At 38.4% G+C, this 16,805-nt stretch overlaps 1 protein-coding gene across 1 annotated transcript in view; it reads left to right on the top strand.

Annotated features, from left to right (window-relative positions):
• Positions 1-11,983, top strand: part of LOC150080675 (ankyrin repeat and SAM domain-containing protein 6-like) — a 270,192-nt gene extending 258,209 nt beyond the window's left edge. Inside the window, exon 14 of the mRNA XM_090380780.1 lies at positions 11,852-11,983. Coding sequence (XP_090236906.1) covers positions 11,852-11,983 — 132 coding nt within the window. The remainder of the gene's footprint in view (positions 1-11,851) is intronic.
• Positions 11,984-16,805: the final 4,822 nt, after the last annotated feature.

Below are 16,805 nucleotides of genomic sequence, written 5' to 3'. Positions count from 1 at the left end.
GGACTTCCATATTTTGTCTTAGCTTCATTTATCCTGAGTCCTCTTCTTTGTGCTTCACTATCCAGCCTGGTCACTGTTTCCTCCAGTGCTCCTTTAATCCTACTGATAATAGCGACATCATCAGCATATGCACAGACCTGCACTGTCTTTGTGCCTATATGTCCAGTCACTTCTAATTTTCTTTTCTGACAGCTTATTAGACAATCTGATTTACTGGTCTGCTATTTCTCTGTACACTGAACTCATCAGAGTTCAGTGTACAGAGTTGTTTGCTGAACTCATCAGAGTAATTAGGCCTATAACACATTCCTCCTCTCATTTTTGCTTTTCCAGTGCTTATGTTACACCAGATTGTCACACAATATTGTAATGTCAACTGGATGTACTGCCCTTAGATTTTATGTTTCTTAACTAACAGCATAACCCCCTCCTCCCTTTGTGTACACATTTTTCTCCCCAAATTCCATATCTTCATTCCCTATATCAGTGTGACACTGTATCTCTGATATCCCAACAATATCCACCTTTGATGTCTTGACCAATACTTCAAATTCATCAAATTTATTTACTATAATCCTAGCTTTGATGCACATGCAAGTATACATGCACCTGTTGTCACTCTTAGTTAACCAAACACAGCCCAAGTATTTACTTATTCCATGATAATTCCCCAGCAGTTCTTGAAATCTGAAATCTCTAGCAACTTGCTTTCCTTGCTGCTTATTCTACTAGAAGCAGTTGAAGATCATTTTCACCTTGCTTGCAGCTACTGTTAATGTATTAGTCTGTGAACCTCCCCCCAAAAGGTAGCAGTTTTCTTAGCCAACTAACACTGCCTTGATAGCATCAGGAAATATTCTTGCACCCTTTCTATTTAATTGTATACCATCCCTGTAGATGCAGTCTCTCCTGTTAACAAGCACAGACCATGCTGAGAAAAATTCTACCTCATGAACCTTGCACATTCTCTGCAGGGCTAAATTGATTGACATGGCTCTCATCATTTACTCACTCCTATCATGACTTACCAAAATTGCAAACACTTTCAAATTTAACCCAAACTTCCCGCTCTTTTTCAACATTGATACTTGTAAAGTAAGTCCATAGATCTCCTATCCTTAATGTCATTATTGCCAACAATATCACCTTTTGGGGTCCTTAAAAGATATCTGCTCTACAACATCATCAACATTTGCCCCTGGCAGACATACCCTGGCCTATTCCACCCATCCTTTTTTGCACAATATATTTGTGCAAAAAGGATAGGTGGAATAGGACCAGGGTATGTTCAGTTTCCCTGACAATTAAATCAACAGCAAAAACTAGCAACTGTTGGACCACTGCATTCTGCCCTGAAGATTGCCGTTGTGTTGAGTGATGCGCAAGAGTGAGATCTGGATTTGAGTTCGGCAGTTTGAGCTTGTTCGGCTCCCCATTTTAATTCCTTTGAGGGCATCTACCCTACTCTTCAAACCCATTAGAATGCTGAGTTGGCATCTAATTTCTTCACACTCTCTGCACCTAGTGCACACAAAGATATCCTCCTTAGCTAAATCATGTCCTGTTCTAGAAAGTTCCACAAACATTTCACAAGTTTCACATTTTTTTTTAAGCATGATGCATTGAAGAATCTTCCCCCCCCCTAGCCACAGTACTCCTGCTACTTTGTGCCCATTGCTTTCCTGCTGTAGTGTGAGCATGATTTCTGCTTAAATAGAATCTAATCGATTAATTAATGATACTACAATAAGCTAACAGATTCCTAAATGCAGTGATATGTATTACTTTATCTAATTTTACGTTATACCTTATGCTATACCATAACAATAACAATGTTAAATTAATTATATTCTTAGCTAAACACAAAAAAAAAGTATTGTATTTTTGTATAGTTATTAGGCTGTACCAAGCTTGAAAGTTGTAATTTAATTATAATATATAACAAAATTATCCTACTAACTCCAACGTACTTGATTCGAACTTTATAGCTACATATTTACCACAGTTAAAAAATTATAATTCCCCTTCCACTCACTCTAGAATACTATAATAATGATGGCAAGTTTCGAACAATACAAACGTTTTACTTATATTAAGGAGTGATGTACAAAATTTGTAGCTGAATTCAAAATAAACTAAGGAGTGTGGCTAGAATATATAGCTACATATAGAATATGATTTAATATGGCAATTAGATCAAAAAAATTGCAAACTTTTTATCAAAAACTTCTCTGTTTCCTGCAGCTCAAAATTCTTTGTCGGGCACATGGATACTTAAAAGAATGCTGCATATGTCCGTTCCAATATTCCCTGTCAGAGACTTAGGATTTGCAATCTCCTCTCTTTGATCTGCTCTGGCTTAAAACCTCTCTACCTCAGTGTGTCAAATTCATCTGTTGTCTCTACCGTTCTCCTAACTCCACTAATCACTTGGAGCTCTTTAACTTCCTCCCTTTGCAACTTGACTTCTCCAGTCCAACTTTCCTAACAGTGAGGTGATTTTAATGCTCACAACTCCAGCTGGCTTCCGTTTTCTAGTCACACCGACCCAGCTGGTCAAGATGCTGAGGCTTTTGCAATTACTAATGACCTTGCACAGATTGTTCATTTATCTACAAGAATACCATAGAATCATAATCATACAGCCAACACGCATGATCATTTTCTCACAAAAAACCCTTCTAAGTACACGGTCAAAGTGAGTGGTCCTTTAGGCACCTCAGATCACAACTTGGTGATTGTCTCTTCTCCAATGGAGCCTTTATCTCATGGCTATTCCCAACCTCGTGTTGTTTGGTATTACAAGAATGCAAAATGGGATGACCTGCAAGATTTTATTATTATTATTATTATTAATAGCCATATGGTGCAAGGAAGCCTGAGGCTTATGCTGCACAAGCCAAAAAATATTCCCGAGTTACCCTGAGAAAGAGAGAAATAGAAAGGAATCACCAAGAAAGAGAAGAATGATGATATCCAGCTCAGGACCCTGGGTGTGCCAAGCCCATACTCACCAGATGTGAGCCCCTGGGATTTCTTTTCCTTGGTCGGATTACTGTTTCAAAACTTCTGATATCAATGTTTGCTCAGATCGTGTCAGTGAAATTATACTTGTAGGAGTGGAATCCTTTATTCGACTCTAGAATCCACTTTAAAATCTCTTCCTTTATCTAAACCTTGGTTTTCCAATAAATGTGCTAAGGCGGTTCAAGAGAAGAATGTTGCATATCGTAATTGGCTTGTTTCCAATTCTTCAATTTCATTTTCTGCATACACCAAAGCTCACAACAATTGTAAAGCAGTTATTAATCAGTCCAAACTAGATTTTGAACAGGCTAAGTAGAAAACCTGCTTCTTGCCCTAATGGTAGCCGAGCATTCTGGTTTCTTCCCAAAACTATTGGCTGCAACTTTTGCCCATCTCTGCTCCCACCTCTGTCAAAACCAGATGGTCCTGTTGTCACTTCAGCCAAAGATAAAGCTAACCTGCTAGCATCCCATTTTTATTCCAATGCATGTATTAATGATCTTGGTAAAACACCTACCACCATGCTCCATATAATGGCTCCTGTGGTCTTCCATCAAAAGAATGTCAGAAGAATTTTGACCAATCTTGATGCTAAGAAAGCTCCAGGTCCTGATGATATTTCTCCACTTGTTCTCAAAACCTATGCTCCTGAATTTACTCCTGTTCTTTGCTGCCTTTTTTCACTTTCTTTTTCCAAAGGCGTTTTTCCTTCTGCTTGGAAAAGTGCTCATATCCCTCCCATTCAATTATCGTCCCATTGCAATTACTTCTACTCTTTCTAAAGTAATGGAGAAATCAATTAACTGCCAACTCTTAAACTACCTAGAAACCTTCCGTCTGATCAATGATCGCCAGTATAGATTCCGTTAGTGTCGATCCACTGGTGATATTCTGGCTTATTTTACCCATTTATGGACAAATTCAATGAAAACGTTCTGTGAAACACAAGCAGTTGCTCTTGACATCTCAAAGGCTTTCAATCATGTTTGACATAAAGGTCTTCTAAACAAGCTTCCATCTTACGGATTGCCAACTGTTTTTTTATAATTGGTTATCCAGTTTTCTCTCCGATCGCTCACTGAGGGTGATGATAGATGGCTCTCTATCTTCTAACTTCTCCAGTAATGCTGGTGTCCCCCAAGGTTCAATGCTTTCCCTCACTCTTTTCCACTTGTATATTAATGACCTTCTATTGACTGGAAATCCTATCCATAGTTTTGCCGATGATAACACATTCAATTCCACTTTCCATTTTGAGAAACCTTGCCTTGCTCAATCAGCTTCAAATTCTCGAATATCCACTACCAATTCCTTAAATGCTGATCTCCAGGTAATTGTCCAGTGGGGCAAAGACAGCTTAGTTGGTTTCAATCCTTCTGAAACTCAGTTTTGTCTTATATCTCACAAAAAGGATTCTTCTGCTCCTGTGCTTATCTTTGGTGACACTTCGATTTCTAGGCAAAATGATATCTCTTTTGGGGATTACCCTGATGTCTAATCTCTCTCTCTCTTGGCACAAGCACATTACAAATATTCCTTCCTCTGCATCTGAAAAACTTAGTTTTCTCTTTTGCTCTCAGCATTACTGAGTCTAACAGTCTCTCCACTTGCTGTCTCATAGATGTACTGTTTCTTCTGCATGCCTTTTGTACAGATACTTCCATGGGCTGTTCTTCTGGATTGGCTTCTATGGTTCCCACTCTCTCTTTCAAAACACTCCGAACACATGCCGCCAACATCCAAACATCCATTTACTGTCCAACTTCAAACTCACAGAACCAACTTTTCATCTTCCTCGTTTATTCATACAGCTGCCATTTTCTGGAACAACCTTCCTTCATATGAATTTCCTGAAAATTACAGTCTACAGAAGTTCAAGTCTAATGTCAACAAATATCTTCTTTCATCTTCTCAACCTTCAACCCAAGCACAGTACTAATTACTATAAGTTCTAGTACCTCTCGTGTTTGAGATTTTCATAAAAAATCAGTTGGAGCACTGTACATTAAGGGTAACTTACTGCTATCATTAAAGGCATCATTCAGTGGGAGAAGACAGAGAATGGTTATTAGTAGACACTGCTGTTCCTGGACTAATGTTATTAATAGCATCCCCAGGTTTCAGTGGGACCATTGTTTTTTTGATGTTTATTAATGATATTGATGTAGATATATTGATATACCTTCATCTTTTACCTTAATATGTTTACGTTTGCAGATGATACAAAGGGTGGCAGGATGATTAATGACAGTACTCAAGGTATGCTACTGCAAAAAGATTTAGGAAAATTATGCAGATGGGCTGAGAAATGGCAGTTGAAGTTCAATATTGTCAAATTCAAAGTACTGCATATGTTTAGCACCAAAATCAATGCAACTGCTTGGTACTGCACTCAGATAATGGAAAACGATGAAGACCTCTGGGTAATTGTGCAGTCAGATATGAAGTTTCGTGAGTAGTGCTGATTGGATACCAGAACAGCTCATGGAGTTTTGTCAGTGATGTGCAAGAACTTTGCTAGTAGGGATAAGGAGTATTGCATATGGAATTGAAGGCCTCATTTTAGGAAGGATATAGATCTGCTGGAACGGGTGAAGAGAAGGGCATTGAGATGATGAAGGGAATGAAACAGTGGTCTTACCAAAAAACGCTTCAGTTTGGCAAATTGTAGCATCTGTAGACTAGGCACCTGGAGGTGATCTGAGTGCAGTGTTTCCTGCTTTCAATGGATTGAGCAAGCTCACTGCTGATGGCATTCTTCTGTTTGCTCAGACTTCACACATGAGGGGGGGGATAAATTAAAATTGAGCAAGGATGGTTGCAGAATAGATGTGCAGAAGTTTGCCTTCAACCATCAGGTAGTTGATTGTTAGAACAAACTTCCATCTGGAAGAACTAGACAGATTATTGGAGGGGCCACTACTAATACCGGACAGATTATTAGGCCACTATTAATACTATTAGTTTATTATGTTAGAAAGATTACAATTATATAAATACACCAATGAGGCAAAACATTATGACCAGCGAGTTGTTATGCAAATCAAAGCAACTGCAGGTGAATTATGGCGCACACACGGATCGGGACACGGTATAAAAAATACCTGATACTGAGCTCCGTTAATCAGGGTTACTCTTGTTCTTCAGATGGGAAGGGCAGCGGACTTAAGCGAGTTTGACAAAGGCCAAATTGTAATGGCTAGACGACTGGGTCAGAGCATATCTGAAATGGCACGGCTGGCGGGATGCTCACAGTCAGCCATGGTTAGTACTTTCCGAAAGTGGGTGCCTCCGTAGCCAGGTGGGAAGGAGCAGCAGTGCATAGCACACGCTTCTTGATTAGACCGGGGTTTGAGCCCGTCACCACCAAATACGGAGGATGCAGAAAGGTCAGGGAATGACCACCGCATATTCCCGGAGCAATATGGCCTTAGTTGCCAATGTTCCTAAAAACCAAATAACAAATAACAAACCTTCGGAAAGTGGTCCAAGGAGAGAAAACCCACAAACCACTGGTGAGGTGTTGGACGACCATGGCTCATTGATGCTCAAGGTGAGAGAAAGCTCTCCGAGATGGTACGTGGCAACAGAAGGGCAACTGTGGTACAACTCTCCGGTAATTGGAATGCTGGCGAGTAATGTGTCACAACACACAGTACATTGAATCCTGCTGAAAATGGGGCTGCGTAGCTGCAGGCCGCACCAAGTGCCCGTCTTACCACGGTTCACTAGTGACAGCGCCTACAATCGGCACGCAAGCATTGAAACTGGACTTTAAGTGATTGGAAGAAGGTCATCTGGTCTGATTAATCATGTTTCCTGTTGCACCATGTGGACAGCCAGGTACATGTGCATCATTTACCTGGGGAAGTGAAGGCACCTGGATGCACCAGGGGACGAAAACAAGCCAGTGGTGGCAGTGTCATGCTTTGGGCAATGTTCTGCTGAGATACCCTGGGTCCAGTCATACATGTGCCAAGCACTCTGATGTCTACCACTTACCTAAACATCATTGCTGACCAGGTACACCCTTTCATAGCAACGGTCTTCCCCCTCTGGCAGTGCCATCTTTCAGCAGGATAATGTGCCATGCCACACTGCCCGAATTGTTCGAGACTGGATCGCAGAACACGGGGAAGACTTCCAGGTATTTTTCTGGCCTCCAAATTCCCCCGACATCAATTCCATCGAGCATCTGTGGTTTGTGTTGGAACAGCAACTCTGATCTGCGCCGTCCCAACTACAGACCTTACAGGAAGGATCTGCTGAATACATGTTGGTACCAGATACTACAAGATACATTTAGAAATGTGTAACGTCCATGTGTCGCAGGGTACAACAGTCCATGCGTCGCCGGGTACGCGGAGGACCAACATCATATTAGGTAGGTGGTCATAATGTTTTGGCTCATCAGTGTATATTATTGGTGTGTACATAAGGGTACTTGCTATAAAATTTTGGGATTAATGCATTCACTGTGTCATTAGTAGTTAGTTTTTGGTCATGTAACTACCACTTAATGCATTTCAGAAGACCACCTGTATCCCCACCCTGGTGTATTTTAGCATTAGCATTAATAGAGGTATATGATGCAAGAAGCAAGCTTATGCAGCATCAGCCAAAAAAACCACTTCCACTTCACCCCTCCGTTCGTTCGAAATACCTGTCCAGCTTAGCCTTAAATTTATTTAGGCTATCAACTTATACAACAAGGGATGGAAGTCTGTTCCACCAACCAACTACCTGCTGGCTAAAGGCAAATTTCCACACATCTATCCTACATCTGTCTTTCCTCAATTTGAATTTATGCCCTCTCAGGTGATTATTCTGAGCAAGAGGAAGATTCCCGTCAGCACTGAGCACTCAAGTCTTTATACACCTCTATCAGATCACCTCGCCGGTGCCTAGTCTCCAGACACTGTAATTTGCAAAACTTAAGCCTTTCTTCGTAAGAGCAACCCTTTGTTCCATTCACTAATCTTGTTGTCCTTCTCTGTACTCGTTCCAGCAGCTCTACATCCTTCAAATAAGGCCTTCAGACCTGTATACAGTACTCAAGGTATGGCCTGACCATTGCCTTATACAAGGGAATAATCACCTCCTTATCCCTGCTAGAAAAATTCCTATATATCATCGACAATACACCATGAGCTACTCTTGCAGCCCGTCTGCACTGCTCAGAGAACTTCATATCTGCCTGCACAATTACCCAGGTTCTTTTCATTCTCTACCACTGTCAGTGTAGTATGTTGCTCTGGGGTTGCTGTTTCCCATATGTAATACTTTACATTTGTCAAAGTTAAACTTCATTTGCCACCTCTCAGCCCATCTGCTCAAACTTTCCAGATCCTGCTGCAGCAGCATAGCATCAGTTAGTGTCCTTAACAACCCTGCCAACCTTTCTATCGTCTGCAAACTTGGATATTAAGCTTGATGTACCATCATCAATATTATTTATAAATGCAGAAAACAATAATGGACCCAACACTGAACCCTGAGGGACTCCACTAATAACATTAGTCCACAATGAGCAGTGTACATTGATTACCACTCTCTGTCTTCTCCCCCTCAACCACTCCTTTATCCATAGCAGCAATTTGCCTCCAATGCCACACTGCTCCAATTTGTGCAGCAGTCTTCCATGTGCAACAGTATCAAAAGCTTTTCTAAGACCAAAGTATATAATATCAAAGTTATTCCCTGCATCATAGTATCCAATCAAATTGGTCAGGCAAGACTTTCCCTTAACAAAACCGCGCTGTGTCCGAGCTATAACTGAAGTCTTGTTTGGATGATCCTGCAGTGCCTCCATTAATTTTCCGGGAACAGAAGTTAAACTCACAGGTCTATAATTACTTGTGTCAGCCATTGATCCTCCTTTGTGAATTGGGGTCACATTTGCACATCTTCAGTCTATGGGTACCTCCCTTGAGTCCAAGGAAGCTCTCGTAATTATGGCTAAGGGTTTGCTTACTTCCTTTGCTGCCTCCTTTAATATAACTGGATAGATCCCATCCACCCCAGGTGCCTTTCTTGTGTTTATCTTCAACAATTTCTCCTCCACTTTATCCCAGTTATTACAAGATTATCTAGCTTACTGCCAGAGTTGAATACACCTCTGGCATTCCCCTCGCTGAATAATTCCTCATGTGTAAATGTCGATGCAAAATATTCATTTAGTTTGTTAGCTACCTGAGCAGGATGATCAACAGTTGAACCATCGATATCAAGTGGACCAATCTGATTATCCCCTTCCTTCTAGAGTTTACATAAGTAAAGAACTCTTTGCTGTTTTTCTTTGCATCGTTTGCCAAAGATTTCTTGTAATCTGCCTTCGCCTGCCTAACCTCCTTTGTAACTTGGTTACAGATCAACTTATATGCATCCCATGCATTTTTCTTCTCAGCCGTATGTCTCATTAGTTCATCTGACATCCATTTTGACCTAAACCTTGAACAATATTTCTTAGTTGGTATGTAAAGCCTAGTAGCTTCCAAGATAAGTTCTTTGAATGCTTCCCATTTTGAATTTGCTGTTGGTAACATCATCAGTTGGTCCCACTGTATAGAATTTAAATACTGTCGCAGACCATCATAGTTGCCTTTAAGAAAGCAGAAACTCTTCCCTTTACCCCTGATGGTAGGTACCTCTTTGTGTAAATCCCACTTCAGCACACTGTGATCACTGTCACCTAGTGGTTCCTTTATCTGCAGATTCTTAATGCATGAAGAATCACTACTGATAATCAAATCAAGAGTATTGCTCCCTCTAGTTGTCTCCCGAACATGCTGATGTAGAAAACAATCATCCAATAAATCCACAAAAGCCTTGCTAGTGTGTGAGTGACCAACCCACAAATTCCAGTCAATATCTAGGAAATTAAAATCCCCCAATATAAGACTCTCTGATTTACTGGCCCACTCTGTTTCCCTGTACAGTTTCTTATTATACTCATCAGAGTCATTAGGCCTATAGCACACTCCTACTCTCAATTTTGGTCTCCCAGTGGTTACATCACACCAAACCGACTCGACACTGCACTGTCCAGCGATGTCGACTGGCTTCACTTCCTTGGATTTTATGTGTTTCTTAACCAATAGCATAACCCCTCCTCCCTTCCTATCCTGTCTATCCTTTCTACACATATTGTACTCCCCAAATTCCAGTTCTGCATTCCTTATATCTGTGTGACACCACGTCTGTGATATCCCAACAATATCCACCTTTGATGCTTTGAGCAATACCTCAAATTCATCAAATTTATTTACCAAACTCCTAGCATTGGTGTACACGCAAGTATACATGCACCTGTTCGTATTCTTAGCTACCCTAACACAACCCATGTGTTTACTTGTACCGCAATGACTCCCAGCAGTCTCTGAAATATCCTTCATCTTGTTTTCCAGTCTTCTGCTGATTCCAATAGAAGCAGTGCAAGAATCATTATCACCTCTGCCAATGGCTACTGTTAATCTATTAGTCCTTGTATCCCCCCAAGCTAGCAATTTTCCGACCCACCTAACACTGCCTCGATAGCATCAGCAAATATTCTTGCACCCTTTCTATTTAAGTGTATCCCATCCCTGTAGAAGCACTCCCTTCTGTTAACAAATACAGACCAGGCCGAAATAAATTCTACCCCTTGAGCTTTGCAATCTTTCCAGGGCCGAATTGATCAACAAGGCTCTCATCATATACTCCCTCCTATCGTGTCTGGGCAGAATTGCAGACACTTTCAAATTCAACCCTAATTCATGCCTTTTTTTCAACAGTGACCTATACTTGTTAAGTAATTCTGCCGGTCTCCTACTCTTAATATCATTAATGCCAACACGTACAACTATATCACTTTTTTTGCCCTTAAAAGATGATCCACTCTACGTCATCAACCTTTGCCCCTGGCAGACATACCCTGATCATGTTCCACCTATCTTTTTTACAAAGCATGTTTCCCTGACAACAGAGTCACCAACAACTACTAGTTCCATGGGACCAGTGCATTCTGCCTTGGGGGTTGCCGCTGTGTTGCGTGATGACCAAGTGCAAGCTCTTGCATTGATGTGGGCATCTGGGAGCTTGATGGGCCCTCAATTTAGATCCTTTGAGGGCATCCACCCTGTCCTTCATGCTCTCATATAGGCCCATAACAACACTGAGTTGTCGCCTGATTTCGTTACACTCCTTGCATCACGCACACACAAAGACATCCCCCATGGCAATATCATGTCCCGTACCCGATTGCTCCACAAACATCATGCACGCAATGCATTTTAAAAGGCTGTGATTCAGAGGGTAACTGCGTCCCCTCAGTTCTCCCCTGAGCCGCAGCACTCCCATTAGCTTGAGCCTTTTGCTTTGCTGCTCTGGTCTAATTCATGATTTCGATTTAATTTCAATCAAATTTCAATTTCAGTACAAAATTATAACCCTAAACTTGTATCCCAACACAGTTATAATGCTATATATATTTTTCAGTATCAATTTTTTTTTAAACTGAAACAACCCATAGATATTTATTTTTACTTATTATATGGAAGTTTATTATTATATATCATACAAAAATAGAAGCTTATGATTATAGTGAGAAGGAGAAACATCTTAAATATTTCTGCATACTGTGTTTAAGGACTTTGCTTATCTCTTCTCGCCAGTAATGTGCGTATCATTTCTATTCTTGTCTTATCACTAACTATATTATACCATTTAAAGGGAAAATTTGTAGTTTAGCAAGCATACATTTATCAAGCATCTCATGACTTACTTTCTTTAGTAAAAATTTACTACATGGCTTATTATATGTTTTTTTTTTTTATTTCTTTTCAAGGTTGATATAGAAGTCTTCCAAAATATGAGTGATGAGGATCTTCAGGAAATTGGAATTAAAAGTCTTGACTCTCGGCAAAGATTGTTAGAAGTTATCAAACAACTTCAAGAGAAATGTCAGAATATAAAATAACTATGAAAATTACTCAAACTTTATTAAATAAAGATTTTATATATTTCCAGAATTAAATATCACAAAGAAAACTTATCAAAAAAAAAAAAAAATTAGGCTAGATTTATTTATTTAATTATCATGGTGTGATTGTTATCACAAATCCTATTTTTTACAACTTAATCATGTATGCAAGTGAAAGATATAGTAATGTATTATTTATGAGAAAAGTTGAATTTTAAAATCAGGTGATATAAATTTTCCGTGTTTTTACAAGTAAATTATTAAATGATACATGTTTGTTTACAAGTTACTTGTTTGTTATAGTCTGTTTTATTGGGTTTTTTTTTTTTTTTTTACACTAATTTTATTTTACACGAACAGCATATCCTTAAATGCTTGTAAATTTTTTTGTCCTATTACACACAAAAAAAAAATATTACAAGCATTTAAGGATATTTGGAACATTAAAATTACCTTTTTCACTTCCTGTACTATTCCACTTCCTGCAAAAAATAGTCTTGATATGTGGTTTTATCCTCGCATAGATAGTCATTTTTGATCATTTACAATAATTCCCCTTCTAAGCTATTAAAATGAACAGCACTCTGCTAGTAAAGGAATGCTGTGTAATGTACTGATATCTCAAAACTTTATTATAAGTTCAGAGTTTTATATTTTGGGAAAATGTCTTATTTTAAGGCTGTTGGGAGATGGCTGTTAGCTAATTATGAAGATTTCCACAGCCAGTAATACTTCATCACTGGGAAGCAGGTATTTAAAAATGTGATTACAATGATATCAGACTGAAGGCTCTTGCATTCAGTCTAATAAGTACTAAGGTAACTTGTCTTCTTCATTGAATGTGTACATGGAGTTGGTGAGAAAAGGCAATAAAATGAATCTAAACTTAAGTAATTGAATCTAAATAGAAGCGAAGTAAAAATCAAGAAATTAAAAACAAAAAATGCTTTCTTCTCTTCATCTAGTCTTATAATGTAAGAAGCAGAAGTGCAAGAAGTAGAAAACTGAAAGTAAAGAACCAAGAATAAAGTGCATTACTTGGGTACTCCAGGATTATAATTTCATCCTGTCCTGTTAATGAGGCTCTTGGAGAAATAAGTAAACTGCTTTATACACAGCTAATTATAGATTAGCAAATTTGCAATAGCGGCATCATTTAAGTTACATCTCGTGAAGGTATTCACAATATGAGATGTTACTTAAACAATGCCGCTATTGCAAATTTGCTAATCTATAATTAGCTGTGTATAAATGATGCAATTGCACTAAAATACACATAGTCTAATCTCTTTCGCAGCTTGAGGCTTAAGCCCTTAATGCATTAGATTTCAATAATATATAATCAGCATACTTGTAATTGTCCTTAAAAATGTTTGCTACTAAGAAATTTTCTTTTGTATTCCTGCTTACTCTCCCTTATTCTCCCTTAGGAACCAGCAGTAATCCTCCATCATTACGGAATCCCAATGACCTTAGTACAGCTTTTCAATTGTTGAAATATCTTGATGAAACCACTCCCCTTGTTCATCACTCACATCTCCCAGATTTTTGGGGGTAAAATTCGAAATGGGAATAAAAAATTGAATTTTCAACTACATTCAAGAGCCCATGTTTTTGTAGCACTTGAGTAAATTAGACACCAACATTTCATAATTTTCTTCTTTCTTATTATCCAAAAAACCATTCACTACCACCTTAAATGATCGCCAATCTTACAGTTCAGCCTCCCTTAACTTATGTTGGTTTCAAACACATCATCTTTCAGGAGTTTCCTAATTTGAGGTCCTACAAAAATTCCTTAAGTTTGGCATATGTTAAATTAGGAAACACACTTCTCAAGTATGCAAATCCGTTACCTTCACGACATTTTTCATCAATCCATATTTGATGTGCAAGGGTGGAAGAAGAACCTTGTTTGATTGCACCAAAGGAATATATTTTACATTACATTGTATAAACTCTTCCCGCTTGTCCCAATGTTGTACAACATAATGTTCTACTGTTGCACAGCTGCCCCACAAACACAAAAAACAAAACTATTTTGTGAAACCTCCCTGCAAACCAATAACCTTAAGATCACTGCATATGCTCCAGCTATAATCCTGGTATTTTATAGCATGTAGAAACTTAGACCTGCTTTCATGACTTTCTTAAGTCCAATGAATGAAACACGAACTGATGGAAATTCGTTGCCATTATGAAGCAAAACTGCTTTTAAATTTAACTTTGAGGCATCTATGAATAAACACCATTCATCTGACTTATGCACGACACCTAGTTCTTTCAGAAGTCCAATAACGTCTTTGCAAAAACACTTACTGTCCTCCGTTGCAAAATATTTCGAAAACTTTTCATGTCTTTTTCGAAACACTGAAATCTTTGTTCCTGCTGTGAGTATATTCCACTGCTGTAACCTAGAACCTAACAATTCAGTTAGTTCTTTCGGAAAATTTAAGTCTCGAACCAAATCAACTCATTTTGTTTTATTAAATGTACCTCACTACCTGAACTTTCTAGCTGATAGTCGAAATCTTGTGAAGTATAGGCTTCCAGGGAATCCTCAATTTGAACTTGATCACTATTATCTTCCCCACTACTGTTATCCCAAATTTTGTGAGCACTGGTACTGTCAAATCACTGTGTGGAATGGACCGAATTGCAGGTGTATTTGGATATATTATAGCATGTTTGCTTATTTTTTTTAGAGATACCAGATATATTTGTCATACAGAAGTAGCAATCATTAATGTGGTTAAATGGTTCTTGCCAGACCATAAGAACTGCAAAAGTTAACACTTTGAGTTTGCCATGTAGCCACTTCCTAAGGATTGTCATACAGGTAATACAACACTTGCGAGGCACCCAAAGTTTATCTTGATCACCAATTTTACATCTGAAATAAAAAGAATACGAAAGTTTTGTAATGTCATAGATATTTTTCCTTTGGGTCTTTGGGGTAACCGTCCACAAACATAACAAAAATTGTCTGGATTATTGACACACTTCCTGTGTGTCTGCTTATTCATTGTAGCACTAAATGAATTTCTGAAAACATAAATTCAGTTTTGAATACTACAATATAAAAACATGAATTCAATTTTTATCACTACACAGTACACAACTTACTAATTCTACTCGTGTGGAAACACTGAAAGGAAAAATATTTACAAGTCGACAGGTAGAGCCGGAAATTATTTTACTGCTACCGCAAGGATTGTGGGTACACTCACCTGCCCTCTAGGGGCTGTTTATGTTTGGAGGATAGATTTACAACCCTGGGAACTTGTCACGATCTGTTAATATTTGGAAAAACTTCGCACTGCCTACAAAAATCCTTACCAAAAATGCCAAGTGTGCTCTCTTCAAATTGTAAATTGTTGCATCAGAATTTGAACCTAAGAACCATAGGTAGAAGTCTGATTATGTTTATCATAAGAAAACTGAGGCCAGAACCAATTGCTAAAATTAAGAGAATTAGTTTATATCTCTTAAAATAAATCAGTATGTCTGCAATAAGGCCTTTAAGGTTGGGATTATTCATGCCACAAATTTAAACAGATACGCCAACCGTTTAAAACTGATTTAATAATTAAATAAAATAAAACAATACAAATGACTGTAAAATAATATTTACAAAAATTGATTATTTACAAAAAACTAGTTTAAAACAAAAATAAAATAAAATGAGTAAATAAGTTAAAATGCATTAAAATATAAATTTAAAAGCAATAAAAACACTATCGGAGGTGTCTGCCTCCTTCCTCAACAATAATGAAACTTAAGCAACACAGCCTTAAATACCAGGTTCACGGCACACGTGGATGACCAGGCGCATACTCAGTATTCCTTTCACGTGTACCAGAACCAGAAGTGGTCTGGGGGCATGGAAAACTAAAACGTTTATCTCTGGCAAAAACTACCGCCTCAAAAAAAGGGGGTGAAGCCTAACTCTCCTGTCTCTATTCATGCTATTGTTGCCAGAGGATCCAATCCACAGACTTTCCAGCCACTTGCGGTCCCAGAATCTATGTGCCCGGTCAAGGATGACAAGCGTTGTCGGGGGAGATCTGGTGTTGTTTTTCCCAATAGTGCTCGGCAATGGCGGATTTATTGAGTTCTGCGGTCCATATTGTTCTTGAATGTTCCCCCAGACGGTCCTGTCTCCCCCACGTAACATTCCCCACAATCCGGGCATGTGATCTCATATATCAAGGAATACCGAGTATGCGCCTGGTCATCCATGTATGCCGTGAACCTGGTATTTAAGGATGTGTCGCTTAAGTTTCATTATTGCTGAGGAAGGAGGTAGACACCTCCGAAAGCTTCAAGCGTTTTTATTGCTTTTAAATTTATATTTTAATGCATTTTAACTTATTTACTTATTTTATTTTATTTTTGTTTTAAACTAGTTTTTTGTAAATAATAAATTTTTGTAAATATTATTTTACAGTCTTTTGTATTGTTTTATTTTATTTTATTATTAAATCAGTTTTAAACGGTTGGTATCTGTTTAAATTTGTGGAATCAAGTATGTTATATATTACTGGCTAGATTATGCAAAATTGGCATATTTTGGTAAAACATAACTCCCTCTATATTTAATAACTGTGACATGATGTGAAACTATCATAGAGATTTTCGAAATCTATGCATAAAAATTGGTTAAAAACAGCATTTAAGTTTTTGGAGGTAAAAATTGTGTTGGCTAGCACCTTTTCATTTGGGCTGAGGTTAGCCAATCTCAGGAAGAGGGAACAGAGTTTTTTACATGAGATTTATTCCAGGTTTTTCAGCTTACCCAACATGCCAATCAACTTGC

The sequence above is a fragment of the Mastigoproctus giganteus genome, chromosome 9, assembly GCF_048544385.1.
Source record: "Mastigoproctus giganteus isolate SK-2022 chromosome 9, ASM4854438v1, whole genome shotgun sequence".
Classification (NCBI taxonomy): Eukaryota; Metazoa; Arthropoda; class Arachnida; order Uropygi; family Thelyphonidae; genus Mastigoproctus; species Mastigoproctus giganteus.
The sequence above is the reverse complement of the archived record's forward strand: the minus strand, read 5'-3'. Positions and strand labels throughout refer to the sequence as shown.